At 39.0% G+C, this 22,983-nt stretch overlaps 1 protein-coding gene across 8 annotated transcripts in view; it reads right to left on the bottom strand.

Annotated features, from left to right (window-relative positions):
• Window positions 1-22,983, bottom strand: part of MACROD2 (mono-ADP ribosylhydrolase 2) — a 2,054,393-nt gene that overhangs the window by 548,189 nt on the left and 1,483,221 nt on the right. For all 8 annotated transcript variants that reach the window (XM_055105084.1, XM_055105083.2, XM_055105081.2 and 5 more), the window contains exon 8: window positions 4,252-4,325. In XM_055105084.1, coding sequence (XP_054961059.1) covers window positions 4,252-4,325 — 74 coding nt within the window. The remainder of the gene's footprint in view (window positions 1-4,251; window positions 4,326-22,983) is intronic.

The raw sequence follows: 22,983 nt of genomic DNA, 5'->3' as shown, positions 1-22,983 counted from the left end.
ATCAACTACTGTGTTGGGAAAGAAAAAGTGCACATTCCTGATGGTTTAGAAATCAGAGAGTAAGTAAATGGTGAAATGTAAAAGCTCATCAATTATATGACAGCATCAATTATTTATGCGGAATGACAGCCACAAACCATGAAATTTGTGAATGTTGAATAATAAACTCAGCTGAATAAGAAAAGTATGAGCACTGATGGGAGACTCACATTACATAGATTCCTCTTTTTTGTTTTTTAAAGGAAAATTTTGGGGGAACCTGACCAGCTAAGAGCTTCAGAAAATGCAACTTTATCCATCGAACCCAGGCCTTGCCTCAAGCAGGGCTGATTGACCCATGAATGGACAGACACAGTCATGATGGGGCCACGCGTAAGCAGATGAATGAGAATAAAAGATAACATGCAACAGGATAATAATAATGAAACAGAGACATGGGAGAGATAGACATAGAGATGGAGTGGGAGAGAATGAAAATGAGCTACCTCGGTTCTTATTGGATTTATAGTTTGGGATTCTATCATTCATGAGACCCCTCTCTAGTTCTGGCCCTTGGATTTCAAGACTTTTTTTAAAAATGTAGTTCACTTATACAACACATTCTCCTTTATGTAAGCTTGTTTGACTATATTCCTTTTTCTTGCAGGCAATCTCAAACTGAGGCCAAACCCAAATTAAAGTTATGGTAATCTGATCAATATCACCAGGTCTTTCTTTCCTACTTCTTTCTTGAGCTTTAGGCTCCAAGAGCCAATTGTCTATTTGAAATCTTCATTAGATATCTAAAATCATTTCAGACTTAACTATCTGTAGCATGGCAACACAATTCTTGTCTTCTTTATATTTTTCATATAGACATGCTCTTATACCAATATTCTTCATCTCAGTAAATGCACCAAAATTTACCCAGCAGCTCAAGCCAAAAATTTAGTTGTCATCCTTGATTCTTCTCTTTTTGTCATATATCACATCTGATTTACATTTATAATAGACATTACTAATTTTTGTCAATATTCAGTTTGCTCTATTCTGAACATACAAAAAGGCTGCATTTTCTTGTCTCCTGGAACTCAGTCCCTGGGTGCCTTTTTCTGGACAATGAAATGTGAGTGAGAGTTACATACATCATTCCTTTATAGAAGCATTTCTACAAGGGAATTGATTATCTATCTTTTCTTGTCATGTGATAGATGATATTTCACATGGTAGAGTATCTGTCAGCCTGGATTTGTAAGTCAGTTCCCTCTGCTGACTCAAGACGTACAAACAGTGCGAGCAAGAAACATACCTTTGCTGTTTGTGATACCAAGATTTGGGGGTAGTTTGTAACTGCAGCATAACCCTATCCTAACAGAAAACAATCCTCTAGTCCTATTGGGTGCATCATCAAAGTGTACCCCAAACTTGACGCTTGTTACCTCCTTTTCTACCATCACTGTATTCCAGAGCACCCTCATCTCCTGCCTAGATTTACTGCAGCATCCTCTTAATTGGTCTGCCATTTCCTACTCTGATATCTTATAAATATCAGATATCCTTTTCGGAAGAGCAGCCAGGCTTGTTTTTTAAAGGTGAATTATATGTGTTATTCTCCTACCCAAAACACTTCAACAACTACCCACTAGAATAAAATTCAAAGTCTCTCTATGAACCACAAGACCCTATAATCCGACTCTGTCTATTTCTCCAAACTTGTCTCCTGCCATTCTTTCATCTCTCTGCTTCAACCACATTGGGTCTCACCATTGCTAGCAAGCAGTGAGCTCATTCTCTCTTCCAGGCTTTTCTCCTATAGTTCTCTGTGTGTGGAATGTTTTAACTCAAGACCTCTGTATGGCTTGGCTTCCTCCTTCCCATTGTACAAATCTGTATTCCAAGATTATGTCCTCAGCACAGTCTAACTAAAAACACATTCTCCAATTGCCCTGTTTTATTTTGTAAAGCACTCTTTGAACTTCCTATTTCTTTATTTTTTATTTGCTTAATTTATGTTAAGCAAACATAATTTTTTTTTCTAGACTACCAATATGACAAAGCAAGGATTTTGTTTTTCAGTGCTCTGTCCCTGGAACATGAAAAAGTATCTGTTGCTTAGGGGGATTCAATAAATATTTATCAAATGAGTGAATTAATGAATAAGTAGCTTAAACAATCAGAACATCAAAATAATACTGCAATGAAGAGAAAACAATAAGAGCAATACTCTTTTATAAGTCCTTAACCTAGTCTGTTTGTTTGTTTTAACAGAGGAAAAAATAAATCAAAATACTGCTAATCAGTTTATTTAGCTTTTATCTAAGACCTACCAATTATAATTCATTTATTTAGAAAAACCTGATGTGTTCAAATTGACTTGCTTAAATTAGAATATTGAAACTAAGGGTCTTTTTTAAAAGGGAATCAGTACAGGATATGTTTACAGTTGCAATAGCAATAACGGAGTTTCTCAATCCAAATTATCTATATTTTCTACAATGGACCCAAGAAATTAGCAGAAAAATAAAAGGATATGAAAGCAAAAGAATAGACTCAAAGACAGGGTAGGCAAGTGAATTAAGTAGAAAACACTAGATTAGAAAATTTCTATGGAAAATAACTTTCTGAATAATTTAGCTAGAGAGAATCAATGAGTAGAATTTGTCGATGAGATGTACATGTGACCAACATGTTTATTCTTCATCACTACATCCTCGATGATATGACTTTATGCATATGTCCATCACATCCCAAGATGATGCATGAAAACTTCCTCCAGTGGGGCATATCCTTGGATTACTATTCTAGTGGAAATGATGGATATGCACTGATACGCTTGCTCGGTTATCAACTTTCACTCATGCAACATGCTACACTTTTGCAAAGCAGTTAATCCAGGTGTGGAACATTTACTATGACCAAGCAATATATTGAAGATAACTGGCTTTTAAAGGAACTGAGTTTCTCTTTCTGGCCTCGGTGGCATTCCAGTGAGGAACGTCCAATGAGTTACGAGAGCTGGATTAGTCTCTTGGCTCTGTGACTTTCCAATCTTGAGTATGTCATTTAACCTTTTGAGGGCAAATGCAGATGAAGATAACATATACCCACCCTAGAGATTTCATAAGGTTGTTGTGAAAAGAAAATAAAATGTGTCAAAGACATGTTTTGTAAGCTGGCTATTTTAGCTATTTGTGTTTCTTCTGCTTCTTTTAGGTAATTTAAGATATCCTTTAAACTGAAGTTGCCATATTTATACATTTCAAAGTAAGAGGAAAATAAAGGGTAAGCACCAAAATTGATAGGTTCGGCCATGTGGTCAACAAATGCTGAAATTACAATAATTAGAAAATGACACTGCTGTTTCTTCAAACACACAAAAGTACCAAGTGCTTTCTCATTTGAAAACCCCATCACCTGTTTCCATATCTAATTATTTCCAAATAATTCATCTCCTACCCAAGGAAAATAGCTAAATTCATGGTCCATCAGAAAGTGAAACACAATTTTTATAGCCCTTATGTGAATAACTGAGGAGAAAAACAAAATCAGAAGAAAAATGCATAAGATTGTGCATTGCCTGAAACCTCCTAGCTGTTACAATATGTAAATCGACAAATCTCTGAAATTTAACGCTCCATGGTCTCTAGTTATTTTGCTGCTTTGTTTACTTGAGTAATTCCCCTATTCATCACTAAACGTATCACAAAGATCTTATTAAGTAAGCAGAATAGGAGGATGATGAATACTCTGATGAAGGCATTTGGTTTCATAAGAAATCCCGCTCATAATGATTTTGTGATCAATTATACAAGCCCACTTCAATCTCACACTCAGAAGTGACTTTAGGGAAGTGATTATTTATAAATACAAAGAACACAGATACCAAACAATTACTGTACACCAGGAACCTCAAGTCAACAAAGATAACTTAGCTTTAAGGAAAATAGCATAGGAAAACTCCTTATTCTTAATGAAATCCATCCCGTTCTCTTTTTCACACATATAACCCATACTATCCACCAATGTAAAAAAATTAGATTATGGCTAAATGAATCTGGTCACTTCACCAGATAGATCAATAGAGTTGCTGCATTCTATCAATTACCAAAAAACATTTAATTACTCATGTAACCCAAGTGAAGAATGGTCAGCTAGGTTTGGCTCAATGACTAGGTGTAGTTGATATTTATAAAATTTATGTGCTTTTTTGGGGGGAACTGAGCATCAAATTACATCATCTTGGATGTTCACTGATTATGTCGTTCCTCCTACCTCATGGTGATTCTTGGCAAGCCATTCCTTAATGGTGCTGAGGGCAATGACCGCAGCAGGCTCGTTGGGAAAGCCTAGATGAAGAGCAGAAAAAAACAAATGAACAACGAAAGATGAAGGCAAAAGGGAGGCTAATCACGCTATGATACTGGAGTTTTCTCATTTAAACAACATTCAGTTCAACCAATAAGTACAGGCCTCAGTAAGATGTACATGGATATGAAGCCTGTGATCCTACACACAGGCATTAAGAAGGCTGGTCCTACACCAGTACAGAGTTTAAAAAACAAAAAGACAATAAATAATTTAATTGTGTCTCTAATCTTATAACAATATCAATTAAAAACATATTTACATATGCATAATAGATTACAATATACTTTCATATTATTTTCTTGTAAGAAGTGCTCAGATTAAAGTTTATTATCCTCAGCTTAAAAAAAAAGTACATGTGTCTCAGAGAAAACATGCAGTTAGTCCAGGGTCAGTTCTGCCAGTCACAAGGCCAGCAGAACTCCACCAATGAAACATACCACAGAAACTTATTGTCAGAATTCAAAGAGGGTATTTCCTGTTTCACTTGGGGCCATCAGAGGTGATGCTTGGAATTGAGACAGCATGAGCTAATCAGGTCTTGTTGTATAGGTTTGGTTTTAGAAGGGCAGCAAGAATGACAGACTTATGCTTTGTCCCAAAGAGCAGAAGCGTACATGCTCAGAGTCTCCAAAACACATTCAGAATGTCACCATAGCTGATCTAAACCAAACACATTCCTGGACCTGCAGAATCATCAAACATTCTGCCAATAGTGATGGTATGTGAAGGAATAACCTTATCAATGTATATATTTACAGAGCAGGAAGCAGAAGAGATAGGAGTAACTATGCTACTGAAACTACGCTCTTAGAGCTCACCACTGCCTTCCTAATCACCAAATCCCATCACCTTTCAATTTATCTTCAAGCTCTCTAGTGTTAGATGTGTTTGACTAGTTTTTTTATGTTTTATTCTCCTCTTACAGAATTTTTATTTTTTTAACTGTATTACTTATTGTTTTAAAGTTTACAAGTCAGTGGTTTGTACCATGTTTTTAAAGTCTTGCCATCATCACTAATTCCAGAATATTTTTATCATCCCATAACAAAAATCTGTACCCATTAACGGTCACTCCCCAATCTGTCACCCAAAGCCCCTGGTAACCATTAATCTACTTCTGTCTTGATGAATGTGCGACTTCTCCTGAATTTTTCAACCCTGCCTTCTTCCACGTCTTATTCTTCCTGTTTGACCAATTCTTTCCTGGCTTCTTTCTAGCGGCATTCATTAAATGTGTGCCATTCCCAGCATCCTAAACTCAGCCCTCTTTTTTTCTTTATACGGCTTGTCTATGAGGATATCTTCTGGTCCAGAGTCTCCTGTGACATTTTCCATACAGACGCAGAAAGAGAGAGATGTTGCAGAAATGGAGAGAACCAAGACTTAAAAGACCCAGTTTTATTGGAGGGCAAATATTATTCTAGTAGTTCAAACTGATGGTTCAGATCTCAGTACGTCTTCAGAAAAAAAATGAGTGAGAGGACAAGAAAAAGACAGATATTGTCCCCATTTCCAAGAATATGTGTTGCTTTCCTGATTAGGTTTCTACAGGCTTTGCTAGAGAGTTCATTAAGAAAGGGGACGAAACAAATCAGAGCCAAGCTTAATTTTTCTTAGAGACAATGACTGTTATACAGAAAATGTGCATAAGTTCTTGAACCTTTGCAATGTCTACCACATTTGGGATTGTGCATTTGTTATGAATTGTTTAATCCTATTCGTTTTCTTTAAATGAATGCACCAAAATGTAAAACTCTTAAATTTTCTTTAAAGTTAATTGTCAGTTAATTTATTTAAAAAGTATTACTGAACCCCACACGAGTAGCTATGTCATACTTTTAATGAGTCCCTGTCCTCTAAAAGCCCAAAGTCTAGGGGAGGAAACAGACAAGTAAAGAGGCAAACAAAATGCAGCATGACAAGTGTATTAGGGGTATGTGGACACAGATAAAGAGGACTAAGTTAGAAAGAAGTGTGAGGCTTGCAGGAAATAATAGAATATTTGAGGAAGAGAGCTGTAAAATGGGGAACCAAGGAGACATTATTCTCAGAAATAAGCTGTGAGTCCCGAGGAATCAATGGGAAAGGTTAGGAAAAATGAATGGGAGAGAAAAGCAGAATGAGAGTACGGGTGAGCTGCAAAGAAGGAGAAGGAGGCGGCCAGGTGCGGTGGCTCACGCCTGTAACTCCAGCACTTTGAAGGGCCGAGGTGGGAGGATCACGAGGTCAGGAGTTCAAGACTAGCCTGGCCAAGATGCTGAAACCCCATCTCTACTAAAAATACAAAACTTAGCCAAACGTGGTGGCGGGCACCTGTAATGCCAGCTACTTGGGAGGCTGAGGCAGGGAATTGCTTGAACCTGCGAGGCAGAGGTTGCAGTGAGCCAAGATTATGCCACTGCACTCCAGCCTGGGTAACAGAGCAAGACTCTGTCTCAAAAAAAAAGAAGGAGAAGGAGGCCAGGATGGGCATTTCCTGTTAGGGGATTAACCATAGGAGGCCTTTTCAGTCCATCTCTGCCCTGAATTTAACATCTAGATTTATAATCGCCTGGATACTTCCCTTTAATACACTTCAGCACCAGCAATGCAATACATGCTCCTACCTAAAACAAATGTCATCCCTGGCTTTCTGGTTTCTGTCTATGGCTTTACCTCTCTCCTAGTTACCGCCATGTTTGACCGACTTCTCTGTTGGTAACCAAGTCCTAAAGGCATTGTCCCTCTGAACTATTTTCCACCGCCCCTTCCTTTCCTCCCTTTCCCATTGATTTCATTCAAGGTCTGATTGGCCCTCACCCAGACAACTGTAGTTGACAGCTGTGCTCCTTTGGTCTTCCTTCCCTTCTCCAATCTATCCTGCAAGCCACTTTCAAGTGATTCTTCCTAGGCATAGGCATAGTTAGCATTACACCTCAACCTTACACAAAACAGAGGCAGCCTTTGTTGACTCTCCAACACAGAATAAACACAGGCACCTTAGCTTTGTGTTACACATTCCAATGACCCCAGGGGGCCTTTCTAGATTTATTTCTCAGTTTTCTCTTATTTATTCTCATCTCATAAAATTCTTCTCCAAATGTTAGGTATGTTGAATAAGTAGTTAAATCATAAAATTATAGGGCTACATAAAACTAATAAATACTGCAATCACACTCAGTTGCAATGACCATCAGTATTAACATTCACCTTTAGAAGACATAATTCCCCACAGAGAAATTATACAAGTTGTCATAGAACCATGGCAACTATGGTCAGTTCTCAATTATTTGTGACCTCCTGGTCACTCTCTCATATTCATCAGAGCATCTGGCATTGAGTTATGGTTTTCATCTTAACCTCAAGGTTTGCTATAACCCCACGTGATTTCAACACCCACAAGAGTGACCCACCCCGCGCTTAGCCAGTCCATTGACCCGCTCATCTTCCACAACAACTTCCTCCATGGATCGTGCCCTGGACCTTGATGCAACATTCCCGATTCAAAGTTACTGATTTAAACAGCTCTCTCAAAACTTGTTTTCTCGTTAGTTTGTTTGCTCAGCTACTTTCCAAGGAATATTCTTTCACAAGCATCACAAGCATCACAATCATTTGAAGCCGACTCTAGCTTCAAGCCACTCCCCAAGTTAGTGGCAACATTTCTCCCCTGAATAAGCTGGCCCTTTCTTGTCTCTCTAGTCTCATCTCATGTTGCATTGCTCTTTGTTTTCTCCACTGCAACGACACTGGCCTTCTTTCTGGTCTTTGAATGTGGTATTTTTATTTTGCCTTCCTGTCATAAGGCCTTGCTCATGCTCTTTCCTCTTTCTGAAATGACATTTCTCCTCCTTTTTTCCTAGTGTATATCCATTTTATTTGTCCTCTGCCAGGTGATCACTTCTTCAGGAAAGGCTTCTCTGACACTGATGACTCCCTATGTTGTGTTTTCATAATACCATGTACCTTTACCTCACAGACCCATCACAGTTGCAATTCTGCATTTATTTATGTAAATATGTGATTAATAACCTTAATAGAGTGAAAACCCTGGGAGGCAGATAACACATCTGTCTTTGCTTATCACTGGATACCTAAAACATTGCTGGCACATAGAGAATGATCAATAACTAGGTGTTGAATGACTGACTGGATTACAGACTTGTGGATCTTTGTACATATTGACAACAGGAAAAGGCTCACTCCTGGGAGCACAGGGGTGTTTAGCCTTAGAGTATGGGGAGGAGGAAGGGATGCTGAGAAGGTACTCAACAGATTGTTATATTCAGAATATCCCTTTTCATCCCTGGGGAAAAATATCGAGATTTATGTGAAAATCTAGTTCCTCATAGGAAGATGTTTTGTGATTAATTAAAAGGGGAGAAAAATATCAAGATGAATATCCCTGATAATATGCCTGCTTTCAGTGGACATGGATATACAAGGTAAAGCATGATGTTCAGGATAAACAGCAACAGGACAATTCTTTCTCCACTTAACTACAAGACCTCCAGGGTTATAAATAAGACCAATGAATAGACAAAGACAGATTTTAGCCTAGGGATGGACTTCCAAGAGAAAAAGGCCTTCCTCAGAACATGACAACATATTCTGGTCACCAGGGGACTTTTGTTCACAAAAGTAGAATGGCCACCCGGAGGGGAGGCTACAGACAAGCTTCAGATGAATCACTGAATTAGATGACATGGGAAATCTCTTCCAAGTATGAGGGTCAATGAGGCTGAACAAGCCATGAATAATTTAGGGTCAGGCATGCAGGGAGTTGCATGTGTGTGTATCCAGGTGCACACAGATTCTGTGCTTCTACTGGCATTCCAAAGCTTAGTTTTCTACTCATTTGCATAGATTCATAAAATTAACCTTTGTTGTAAATGTGAAAGTTGACTTATACAATAAATAATTTTTTTCTTATTTACTTTTGTATTGAAAGTGCTTGCAAATATTTTATATACTGCACACACACACACACACACACACCCCATTATGCAGCTCAAGGTATAAGATACTTCTAATACCCCAGAAAGCTGCCTTGTCCTGAGTCAATGCCCAGCCCTCAAAATAACCACTATTCTGACTTCTATGATCAAAGGTTAGTTTTGTCTGTTTTTATACTTCACATATATGAATTATATAATGTGTGTTCTTTTTTGTCTATATTTTGTTCAAAATTATGCCTGCCTGATTTACCCATGGTGTTACATATAACAGTAGCTTATTTCATTGTAGTGTTGCATTCCATTGTATGGATATTCCACAATCTGTTTATCCAGTCGAGTGTTGATGAACAACTAGACTGTTCCCAGTTTGAGACTAATATGAATAAAGCTGCCATGAACATTCTCATACATGTCTTGGTGGACATAAGCATGTGTTTCTGTTGAGTATATATCCAGGAGGAAGGGCTGCTGGACTCCATGTTATGCTTGACTCTGGGAGATTCTGCCAGTTTTCCAAAGCAGCTGTGCCAATAACACTCCCACCAGAAGTATATGAAAGTGTAAAATGATGTGTTTTAATAATCTCTGCTGATCTATTTATTTAGCATGTTGAGATGTACTTTCTAATTAAATTCTCTTGACCACATTTGACCACATTTCAAGCTATTAAAGATAGCTTTAGGCTAGTCAATACTTTTTATAACTAGAAGCCAAGACAAGTTTTATGATTTGCCTGTCTTCTCGCTGCAAAGCAGTGATGTTCCTAAGCCAAGAAAGGACCAATTCTGTCAGCAGACCATCAAGACAATTTAAATAAAAGAGACAGAAGTGAAACAGCAAGTTGAATTTACAGTAGTTTTCATCCATAGCACATCAAATAACTCATTAGGTAGACATTTTCCTTTCACTTGGTTATTAAGCCGATATTTCTTTTCATCAAATTTCACTACAGAAAGACATAGCAATAAAGACTCATTGAAGATTCTACCCCATGTCTAAACTGTATGTTTGTTGGAATTATTGAAAACCCAGAATGGTTCCAGTACAGCTACAGTAAATCTGGTTTTCACTTTGCTGGGGACAATTTTCCTCTCTATTTACTTTTTATTTTTTACTGTTATTGATATTTCCCTATTATCTTTAACTTTGTCCAAAGGCTGTCATGTAGAAACTAATTTTGTTCACCTGATATAAAATTCAAATATGTTTACTGGAACTCTAGCATATTCCACTAAAATAAAGATAGACATGACTTACTCTGCCAGTAAAACTGTCCTTTTTGGAGTCAGAAGCAACAGATTAGCTTTTGTTTTAAACTTTAAAATGAAAGTCTATTTGGGGCTATAGATTACCATATCATAGAAAGGCATATGGTGATACTTTAAATCAATCATTTCAAGGAGGTTCTTACTAGAAAAAAATTAAAATAAAATTGAACATAATGTTGGTATAATAATAATTTGGTATATTTAAGCCAGGCTTTAAAACCTTAACCCCATGCACCATTCAGAGTCTGCCCAGGGCTTCCGTCAACATCCCCTTCTAGATCTGTTGCCAGGTCTCACCTCAGCTTTAACTGCCTTTCTTGCAGTTTGTAAGAAGGCAGCGCTCTAGAGACCAATGTCCAGGTGAAACTCACAAATCTAAAAACTATTCTTTATGCACTCAATCATTTTATTTTCAGCTGAACAATGTCTTTTGTGATGGTTTTAACCTCAAAGGGTTTTCATCCATATCCTCACCCCACCCAGCCGAGCATGGGGCCCAAAGCTGTGATAAAACACCAGCAATTTTATGAAATCATAAATCCCTGTGTAGACTGCATATTATTTAGAAAGTAGTTGCTATACTAACCAGCCTTCCAAGTAACTAAAAGCTCTAAATTGGTACTGTATTGTTATAAATATCCAGAAGTTAGGAGCAGCAGTTTAAAAAAATCAAACTCCCTTGAACTCTGCACATGAAATTCACATCCACTTCTGAGCTCTCTATTCCTGCCAACTCTTTAATGAGGAAAGCATGGCACCGTGTTATTTTTATTCACGTGCACACCCTCAAAATAAAAATATTATGAAGTTATCAAACATGAGACTTTCAGCACTGATAGAAACCTATGATTGTCCTGAGTGAGAAGGATGTATCACTGGGTTGATCAATATGTTGACATCAGTTGAACAGGGATTGTCAACATTGACTGTCAATGCAAAATTACACTTTGCTTGATAATTTCAGAGAACATAGCCATAATATGTTTCCATCTTAGCACACAAGTTCTGTTGTGGGGATCACAGGAAATCAAACAGTATACTTTTCAAGCTCGGGTGAAAAGAAATACAAATGTGAGATGAATTGTGTGTTGTTATTTTAATTTCTCCTGAACACACACACACGCACACCCTACCATGCACAGGAGGAGAGATTGGAGGGTGTAGATGGAGGATGTGATGGCAGGTATTGGGCAATACATTTTTTTTTTTAATCTCAAAACAGCTTTTGTCAACCTCTTCCCCCTAGGCCTCCTTCCAACCCATAAAAGCAATTCTGATAGTGCAATGAAATCAAATTACTTTAGAGAAATGAGCTGAAGGAGCCTCACCGTTAAGCACTTGCTAGACCAGCCACTCAGACCATTCTGGCTAAGGGCTGAGTTTCACAAAAGATAAAACAGGTGAAGTAATAAGAGTGACACTGCCCCTATTACTGCAGTGAGCACAGCAGCAGAATGCTAAAAAGGTGTCACTGGCTTCGCCCAGGAGCACAAAGGGGCACCTAGTAGGCAAGGGTGAGGTGGCCACAGTCTGTCGTTAAGAGAGTGGAGTTGCAGCTGTTTAGTGATCTGGCTTTGGTATATGAGTATTATACACATAACATGGCATATTCATAAGTTGGGTAACAAGAGCAGATGCTGACGATGCACTGCATGTATCTTCTTGGCATATGCTGTGTCCTTGCAAGCTGCTTTGACTTAAACCTTTTACCTGAGGGCTCCCTCTGGTGCCAGCCCCTTTTACCCAAGGGCTCCTTCTGGTGGCCAGAGCTCACTTTGCCACATGTAGGGCAGGTCTAAAGGACCAGGGAACAAGGCACCCCCAAAACATTCTTCAACCAATGATTACTGAGAGTTGTTGGGTTAACTAACACCTCAGCTCCCTCACCCCTCAGGGGATAATGCTGAGGTGTGTGCTTTATAGTTTCCCAGAGTTGCTCAGTGAGCTCACACTCCACTTGCCCACAGTGGCAAATCCCATGATAATGCATTCTTTATTTGCTTCCTTTCTTTGTCTCTCTTTCCAAAAGTCACCTCCCAAATTAACAACTTACACACAAACCCCTGCCTTTAAATCTGCTTTTTGGGGGTAGTCAAACCATGACAGCTGTCAAAATGTATTGATGAATCTGAGACAATGAGGTGTCATGTCTGATCTTGCGATCACCCTTTCTCCACTGTATTCTACTTGTAACCTCTAGCACGTGCACAGTAGAGAAATGTTCTATGAAATAGCTAATTAATTGGGGAGGAGTTGGGGAGCTCACTGGCTGTCAGCACGACGGTAACATAATATTTCACTTCGGGGAGTATAAAGGTCATCTAGTCCAGGCACACACTGGCATGCACACCTGGCTCACTAGACAAGACAGCAATCTTGAAATAATAATAAACTGCTGCTAGTGCCGCTGCTGTTAGCATTTACTGAGCAATTATTATGTATAAGTCACTCTATTTAGTAGCATTTATCTGTGTTACCTCGTTTAATTTTCATAAGAATACAATGGAAAGTAGAAGAGAAAAGAAAAAGGAAGATGAGTTGCTCTGTAAATGGACAGCAATGTAATTGGACTTTACTGTATTGAGGGAAAGAGGCAAAGATAATTTGTTAGGAGAAAAGCTGAGTGTTGGGACAGAAGTTGAGGTAGGGCTTGCATATCTGCTAGACTTGCTGGCTCCTTGCTTCTATCACTCCCATTAGCTCAAGTAGCCATATGTTTCTCATTCACTTGATACACTGCTTCCTTTCAACCCCCACATCCTCACCACCTGTTTCTTTGGCTCCCAGAGCTCGGGACCTTCGTAGCCTCCCCACTCGTGATGGCTCCCTGGTCCCACTTTCTCTCTCAAACTTTTTCTCATTCCTTTGACTCCGGTGGACTTCATCACTCCCATGACCTGGTGTTGGGTCTGATCACCTCAACAGAATTAATTTGGATTTATATTGAAAACTCCCAAGGCCAGGTGCGGTGGTTCATGCCTGTAATCTTAGCATTTGGGGATGTTTTGGCAGGAGGATTGCTTGAGCCAAGGAGTTCTAGACCAGTCTTGGCAACATAGAGAGATCTTATCTCTAAAAAATTAAAAAATAAAAATCACCCAGGCACATGCCTGCAGTCCCAGCTACTCAGGAGGCTGAGATGGGAGGATTGCTTGAGACTAGGAATTGGAGGCTGCATTCCAGCCTGGGTGACAGAGTGAAACCCTGTTGAAAGAAAGGAGAAAGAAAGAAGGAAAGAAAGAAAGAGAGAAAGAAGGGAAGGGAAGGGAAAGCAAGGAAGGAAGGAAGGAAGAAAGGAAGGGAGGGGGAGGGAGGAAGAAAGGAAGGAAGGAAGGAAGGAAAGGAGGAAGGAAGAAAGGAAGGAAGGAAATGCCAAGAGGTGTGCAAAGTATGGTGTGACTTTGTCATGCAGTTTTAATAGACTCAATATAACCCAGTAAGGCAGTTTGGACTTGCATCTGCTTGAAGAGAAAGTAATGATATGCTGTGGTGGGCATGGGTGGGAGCCTAGGCTATTCTTAGAAGCCAAACCACCTCTGGCTTCCACAAAAAATAAATCAAACCTTGAAAACTCCCTTCAAAATGTATATAATATTTCCCATTTTACAGGAGAGGAAAAGTGGCTCGTGGAAGACTCAAGCAAGGGACAGGACCAGTATACCAGCCCACACCCCCTCCATACCCTAGCCTGGAGCCTGGAACCTGGCATGTTGTTGGTCCTCAGAATGGATCGAACATACCAGAAAGCCTCTATGTCAGACACTCCAGTCTGGATGTTACACGGTTTCAAACCCCAAAGAAAGGAAATCAGATTGGAAGCCCCTGTGGGCAGGGAGCTGTTTCAGAGCACCAAACACATGGCCTTCTGCATAAGCCATGCCCAGAGGACCCATGGGATTAGATGTGCTACCCTCTTTCTCATGTGACAGCACCCATTCTACCATTTAATGTCTTCATTGCAGAGTGTGGGTGGGGCCCAAGAAATCTCTTGAGAAGGTAGAAAAGCTGGCAGTTCTGATGGCTCAATTACACTTGAACATTTAGGTACCATCACTCTGGACATGACTGGAGCGTGTAAATTTGTGGCCCACTGGCTCACTACAGAACTTCTGTGACATCGCTTCTTTCCCCATGGTCCTGTCTTACCCCTTCCTTTATTTTATTCAACTTAGCACTGATGTCCCTAGCAGGGCCTCTAGAATTAGTCATAATATAAACAGGGAAAAGGGAAATTCTGTACTTCTTCTCTTCCTAATCTCTTCACACCATTCTTTCATTTCACTTGACATTATATGTGCCAAAGCAAATGATACTCCATAAATTCTACTATATTCAGCCTTGGTCTTGAGACACTTTTTGTTTCATTTATTTAAAAAACTGCAAAACATGAAGTTTTCCTTTCAAGTTGTGTTTCCTCTGCTCTGCAAAACAGGTATAAATGAACTGCATTTTTATAGGACGCAAGGTTACAATCTATGTAAGCTTCATCAGCTCCTCAAACTTATGAGCTCCAGTGTGTATTTCGGAGGGTATTTTTGAAATCATCTTTTGCCTAAGGAATTATAATAATGACTGGAGAAATGGTTCGTGAAACAAATTCTATTCTATGCAAGCTGTTCCTGCTACCCCTGGATAAGTCTTCTGAGACAGGAGATGAAAGATCTCATAGAATCACCTGGAATAGGGTTTTTAGAAATTCTTTTTTAAAAGAACATTTTCCCTACAGGGGTAATCAAAGGAGTTCATTGAGGACATCACATTTGAATAGAAAAGGCTTATATTGGGATCTACTGAGAGATGAAAATGCAGTTTCTGCTTATTGAATGGGTGGCATTCGATGGTGCATAGTCCTGGTAGCTAGTGATCTTTCCAAACATAAAGCACACCATGTCACATCCACGCTAGGAGCCCCCCAGTGGGGCTTCCTCTGCACTATGGGCAAAATCTAAACTCCTCACCTTGGATTGCAGGGGTCTTTTGCTGCTCTTATCACTACCTGAAATGATGTCCGTTTTGTTTGCTTGGTTATTGTGTGTCCACCCTGCTGGAATTTAAGCTCCATGAGACAGAGCTCTGTCTGTCTTGTTCTCCTTTCCACCTTCGGGCTCAAAGCAAAATAGGTGCTCAACATGGTGTCATGCCACATTTGGGAACATGAGAAATACCTGCCTGATCCTGTGTCCTAGGAGGCTGCCTAGCATCCTGCAGTGATTCTGTGCCACCTGAGGCCTATGAGAATAAGCCCTCTCACTGGAGGGCAGGACACAAACTTCTGTGCTGCTCTCTGGAGTTTCTGCTGGCCTAGACACTCCATGCACGTGACCTTGATCAACTTAAAAACACGACCTAGGAGAATGACAGCTAGGTCCCCTTGGCTTGGGGTTTTGACAAAGGCCTGTGTCCTAGGATCCTTAGACTAGGACAGACTGAAGGACCTCTTTCAGGGACACAGCACCAGACAGGGTCTCTTAGCTTTGTTACTGACTCCCAGGATGTAAACCACTTGTGTCTCATGGAGCTTTTATGCTCTCACAGGCACAGACAGGTGCATGATTCTCCAGAGGGAGGCATGCTGAACACGTCATCACCGTCTCAGCAGCATTCACCCTTATTATCTTAGTGTAGAGGAAAGAAAGATAGCCCTCAAATCCCCTGACTATTGGCTTTTGCTCTTCAGTGATAGTCAAGCCCCCTGAAGGCCTGAGTTTGTAAACTGCCCTCAAAATTCTAGGAATTCCTCTGTAAAACTTCTCAGTGTTCAGCTCCCCTGAGGTGAACATTTGGCATGGAGAATCTTTCCTTTTCATGTTTGAATCTTAAGACAGACCTTGGCCATGACACTCTATTCTGAGTTCTGTCTGACTTCATCTGCTGGTTGCACGTGGAATCTGCCTAAAAAAGGGTGGTCCAGTGGGCAAGACTTTTATTCTATGGTTTAGATAGGGTATACAATGGCAGCCACACTATTGCTGATTGAGACAGAGATGAAAAGAATTTCAAGGACTAAGATTATGATTAAAGATAATACATAATTGGATATAATTTTGTGATTAAAAGTACATTATATAATTAAAATCTGCTGGAGGACATCATCCTAAAACTCATTTTCAAAGACATTCCAAAAGATATCAAGTGAGGCATTCCTAAAATTCCATTGTTGAGTCAGAGGACATAGCTTCAAGTTTGACATGAGCAGTAACACCATTAGACTCTTGTGACGCCTTTTTTAGATCACTTTCTGAGTGTGCTGGATTAGATAAGTGTTCCCAATTCTTCGCTTATCTTTGCCATCTGAATTTGCAGAGCCTGCCACCCTGGGTGGAACATATTTCCCTGCCCCATCAATGTTGACTTTGGCCATCTGACTTGCTTTAGTCAGTGGTATGTGAGCAGATGTGAAGTTTTAAAGTGTTTGCTGGTATGGAAAGAGAATGTCCCAGATAACTACTGCCCTTTCAGACAGGTACCTGAAATGAAAAAGAAGGAAAAGACCTGTGCCCAACAGAAGCCAAGAGTCCAGCTTGGTTAGGCCAAGCCCAGTCTTGATCAGTTAAACCACAGCCAACCCGCAGTCTTGTAAATAAGACAATACATGCTATTTGCTGTCAGCTACTTGGTTTTAGAGGTTGTTTGTAATGCGGAAAAGTATGACTGCTACATTGAGTGAGAACTAATGCTGCTGGTGAACACACAATGTGTCAGAAATCCCTCTGAGGATATATAACACTTGAAGATGGTTTTCATTCCTATCTAGGTCTTTGCCACCTTTGGAATCTGGCTTCAATTACTGACTATCTGTCCAAGGTAAAAATATTCTCTGCATAATAAATCCTTCATACCAATTTGATGAATTCAAAGAGAGCTAAGATCTGGTTCAAGAGAAACCCTGGCTTTAGAGTCAGACCTACCAGGCATTGAATCCTTCCCCTGAAAAGTACAATCTGAGTGAGCAAAACAGGTCTCTATTCCTCAATGTCTTCACCGGTAACATATAAGAGGGGATAAGTCTACTCTCTCTTGTTGTGAAGACTAAACTGCACAAGTCACAAGCATTTTGCTCCCCTACAGGTCTTCTTCTTAGCCCTCCTTCCCTAAATGTATCTTATTTGCTTAATAAGGAGAGAAAGCTGAAAGATGTAAGAAAGCCTAAAGGTACAGGAATGCTGTTGTGCACAGTAGGCCTGGAAAACCAGGTGGGGGCTCCATGCTCTTCAATGTGCCACAGAGTGATGACTGGAAGTATAGGTGGGCTCAATTTTCAAGATCAAGTATGGATTCACTATCCCCTCTCTGCCCCTGGAACTTGACATTACCTACCTTTTTTTTTTTTCAGATTCTCTTCCTGAGGAAGAGGAACAGATAGTAGATGAACAGATTTCAACAAAACTGTCTTGTTTATAGCTAAACCTCTGAAGAAATTATAAAATACATGTCATTGTCTATAATATCAACTCCCAAAAGAAACTTCTTAAACTCCCCAAATTGCTATACAGTGGATTTCACCACACCCTAGTAATATGGATACGTTTCTTTAAATCATCTAAAATGAATTTAGAATGACCTGAGTAATCGACTGCGATTCATGCAATAATTGCATACAAGATCTTTTACTATTCTACCTAAAACATCCCCTTGGCTGGTTTTGGATTTCTAAGTTTTACCCAAACATAAGTTACTGCTCCTGAAAATGCCTAGAGAGATGTAATTGGAAGTGATGCATGTACCATTTCCCTCAAACAGACAGAACCTGGCTCATTCCTCTTAACCACAGCAAGGCACTTGGGGTATAGCGAGTGTTTGACGAATGATAGGAGAATGAAGAGACCAAATAAGTCACAGAATTTTAAAGGAGGAAAACTGCATTTTAAAATGCAAATTTCCCACAGCAGGCATCATTGTTCATCTTAATAATGAATGACAGTATTTCACAAACAATGAGCTCTGGACCAAGTTTGTGGTAGAATAAGGAAACCCCAGAAAAGGCATATTTCTCATCAAAAATCAATCTGTTCTCCTGCTTGAGCTGTAGTAAGCAGATACAAGATAGCTTGGAGTGGTAATGTGCCAGGAAAACCCACTGGGGCAGGAAAAGAAGTTCAGGATGTGCTCATAGTAGAAATAACTATCCATTTAAACACAAATGTTAGAGATTTACTTTGATGGACCTCTTTGGGAAGGTGGAGCTTTTGTGTAGATTGAAGCAATTCCTCAGGGAAAAATCAAGTCGATGTTTGCTCAGTATTTCACTTACGAACATGTGACATTTTTCTTCTTACAAAGTAACAGGCTTTCATTTTTGTCCCTAGGCTCAAAGAAAATGAAGAGTCAGGAGGATGACAAAATGAGAGCCAGCACATGATCTTTTTCTTACTTTCCTAGACATCCTAGATAGTGAGAATAACAATATATAGGCGGTTCAACATGCAAGGAGTTTGGAAGATGTCACTCTGTCCTAACACATGTGCCAACACGTGAACAGCTAAACCAACTAAAAGAAAGCAACAACTTTCTTTAGATCCTTCGAAGAAGTGAGGTCACAGAGCAAACTGCTGTCCCCAAAATTGGAGAGACAGACAGGTGGGTACAGAGAATCACAACTTATCTGAGCAGAAATCCCTTAGCAGAAGCCTCCGCAGGAACGAGTACTGGAGTAGAAAAGCCTAAACTCTAACTGACGGATTACTAGAGGCTCCATGTGGACCAGTCTGAATGATGGAAACTCCAGGGGGATCCATTCATCCGGGGCTATCATGCTTTTGTGAGTTTTTACCTCCAGGAGCTGGACCAGGTTCTCACAATGAATATTAGAGAAAAATCCCCTCATGCTTCCAGAAGTGGGAAGGGAAAAAAGAAGAAACATCTTGAAACATGCCACAGCATTCTGTGTGTCATAATAAGGCCTGCCTTCAAGAGAAAATATTTCACCTGAGCCTAAACTATTAGGGTTCTATCAGATCCTAACCAACCTGGGGAAAGGGAAATACTCAACTCTAGCCCACTCTAGCCTTCCAGATAGAAGAAAGGAAATGCCCAATTCCAGTTTACTCTAGCCCTCTTGCCCCACCTAAAAGAGGTGGAGGACCTAAGAAACACTTGAGATGTTCACAGTTCAGAGGTACAGGGTTGCCAAGAGACTGAGATCTAATCACATAACTATATAATACTTCCCCTCCCCTGACATCTAACCACCACATGACTAAAGGCTTATTTATTGTCGTTCTTTTTTTTCTTCTACGTAGTACATTATGTTTGGCTGTCAAGAAAAACTTACAAGACTTACTAAAAGAAAAAAGCAAAAGTTTGAAGAGACAGATCAAGCATCAGAATCAGATATGGACGGAATATTGAAATTATCAGACCAGGAACTTAACAGCATCACAATGGAGGTCCTAGATAAAGCAGCAAGACAAGAAAAATAAAATAAAATAAAATAAAATAAAATAAAATAAAATAAAATAAAAGGCATAATGATGGGAAAGAAAGAAGTAAAATTGTCTTTATCCATAGATGACATGATTGTCTATGTAGGAAATCCAGGTTTGACCCAAAAATCCTGGAGAAAATATGCAATTATAGCAAGATTGCAAGATACAAGGTTAATATACAAAAGTCAAACATTTTCCTATGTACCAACAATAAACTAGTAGATTTTGAAATTAAAAACAAAATACCATCTATATTAGCTACCTGAAAATGAAATACTTAGGTGTATATCTAACAAAATATGTAAAAGATCTATATGAGGACAACTCCAAAACTGATAAAAAAAAAAAAATCAAAGGAGAACTAAACAAATGAAGAGATAGTCTATGTGCATGGATAGAAATACTCAATATTGTCAAGATGTCAGTTCTTCCCAACTTTTCAGTTGGAAAGAAGAATCTATATTTTCAATGCAATCCCAACCCAGATTCCAGTAAGTTATTTTGTGGATATAAACAAACTGATTCTAAAGTTTATGTGGAGAGATAAAAGCCCCAGAATAGCCAACACAATATTGGAAAACAGTCAGAGGACTGATATTACCTGACTTCAAGACTTACCATAAAGCTTCAGTAATCAAGACAGTGTGGTATTGGCAAAAGGATGGAGAAATAGATCAATGGAAAACAATACAGAGTCCATAAATAGACCCTCGTAAATATAGTCAACTAATCTTTAACAAAGAAGCAAAGACACTACAATGAAGCAAGTCTTTTCAACAAACTGGGCTGGAACAACTGGACAATCACATGCAAGAAATGGATCGTGACACAGATTTTACACACTTCACAAAAAATAATTCAAAGTTAATAATAGTCCTAAATTTAAAACAAGGAACTATAAAACTCCTAGAGGATAACAGGATAAAACCTAGGCGACTTTGGATATACTGGTGACATTTTAGATATGACACCAAATACATGCTTTATGAAAAAAATGATAAGCTAAATTTCATTAAAATTAAAAAACATCTGCTCTGTGAAAGACAACATAGATAGAATGAGAAGGCAAGCCACAGATAGAGTGAAAATATTTGCAAAAGACATACTTGATAAAGGATTTTTATCCTAAATATACAAGAAACTCTTAAAACTCACTAATAAATAAATGAACAACCCAATTAAAAATTGGCAAAAGACTTCAACAAACACCCCACCAAAGAAGATACACAGATGGCAAATAGGCATATGTAAAGATGCTCAACATCATATGTCATAAGAGAAATGCAAATTAAAACAACAAAGAGATACCATTACACATCTATTAGAATGGCCAAGATCCAAAACACTGACAATACCGAATGCTGGTGAGAATGTGGAACAACAGGGACTCTCATTCATTGCCGGTGGGGATACAAAATGTTACAGCCCTTTAGAAGACAGTTTGTCAGTTTCTTACAAAACTCAATATACTTTTATCACACTACCCAGCAATCTCACACCTTGGTATTCGCACAAAAGAGTTTACCAAACACCGCATATTCTCACTCATAGGTGGGAATTGAACAATGAGATCACATGGACACAGGAAGGGGAATACCATACTCTGGGGACTGTGGTGGGGAGGGGGTAGGGGGGAGGGATAGCATTGGGAGATATACCTAATGCTAGATGACGAGTTAGTGGGTGCAGCGCACCAGCATGGCACATGTATACATATGTAACTAACCTGCACAATGTGCACATGTACCCTAAAACTTAAAGTATAATAAAAAAAAATAAATAAATAAATAAATAAATAAATAAAAAAAGAGTTTACCCCCTTTGAAGGGTTAGAGACAGTAGATCAAGGACTTCAATGTGTTTTTTTAAGCTTTACAATCCCTATGCCAAGACCAGCAATGAAGGAGAGTTTCTGTTTCTGCACATCCTCATCGACAATTGGTATTGTCCGTGTTTTGGATTTTGGCCATTCTAATAGGTGTGTAAGGGTATCTTTCTGTTGTTTTAATTTGTATTTACCTTATGACATATGATGTTGAGCATTTTTTCACATGCTTATTTGCCATCTGTATATCTTCTTTGGTGTGGTATCTGTCAAATCTTTATTACACCATACTTATTAGTAAAAAACCTTGAAAACTTAAAGTAACTGTGAGTTTGTTCTTTAAGAGTAAAAAGGAAATAAACGAGATCTTGGCTTTTACTTCAGCCAGGCTTAAGAGAGAAAGCCTGGGATGGAACAGGCAGTGGCAGTTTCAAGAGAACAGAGAAGAGGACAGTGGAATCATCTGTATGGCCTGAAGTAAAGGAGGAAATCCGAGCCTGGATAGGCATGTGTGGGTATGACAATTCATTCCTTGCTACCTCCCTCCATACCTCCAAAATAAATAATGATTCACAAACCCCCCTAATGCTGTTCTAACAATCCCGTAAAGACTTCCGTAGAAAAAGAAAAAAAAAAGAAGAAATTCAAGATGTCACAATGGTTTGGTGGCCACTAATATTATGTATCAGTGGGCTAATTTACCTTTCCATAAGGGCAGAAGCCAGTCCTGTCTTAGAATTTATTTCTGCATAGTCACCTTCTCTCTTAACTGCAGGCAATTCCTTCAGCACCTGTGTAACTTGTTTATACCCAAATTAAACTACAGACATTTGTATGCTGTCTTGTAAATATTAGTTTTTTTTTAAAAGTGTTTATTTTCTATGACTTTAGCTATACAACAAAAGCATGAGAGTAGGCTCTCTGGCTTTTCTTTTCTTTTATAACCATAATATTTATTTATGTAATGCAGTTCTTTTAGTTAACACTGCGTTTAAGCAGTACCATTCATATTTGAGATTATCTCTCTCTATTGTGTACATGTGTAAGTAAACATATATATCATATACATAGAAATATACATACCATATATACTATATAGTAGAATGTAAATACAATGTGACAACATTTACCTCATCTTAGCTTTTATCACCCAGATTGAAAGGAAATTTGGCCAGCCTCTG

Source organism: Pan paniscus, chromosome 21 (genome assembly GCF_029289425.2).
Source record: "Pan paniscus chromosome 21, NHGRI_mPanPan1-v2.0_pri, whole genome shotgun sequence".
Taxonomy (NCBI): domain Eukaryota; kingdom Metazoa; phylum Chordata; class Mammalia; order Primates; family Hominidae; genus Pan; species Pan paniscus.
This window is presented reverse-complemented; position numbering and strand designations above follow the sequence as displayed.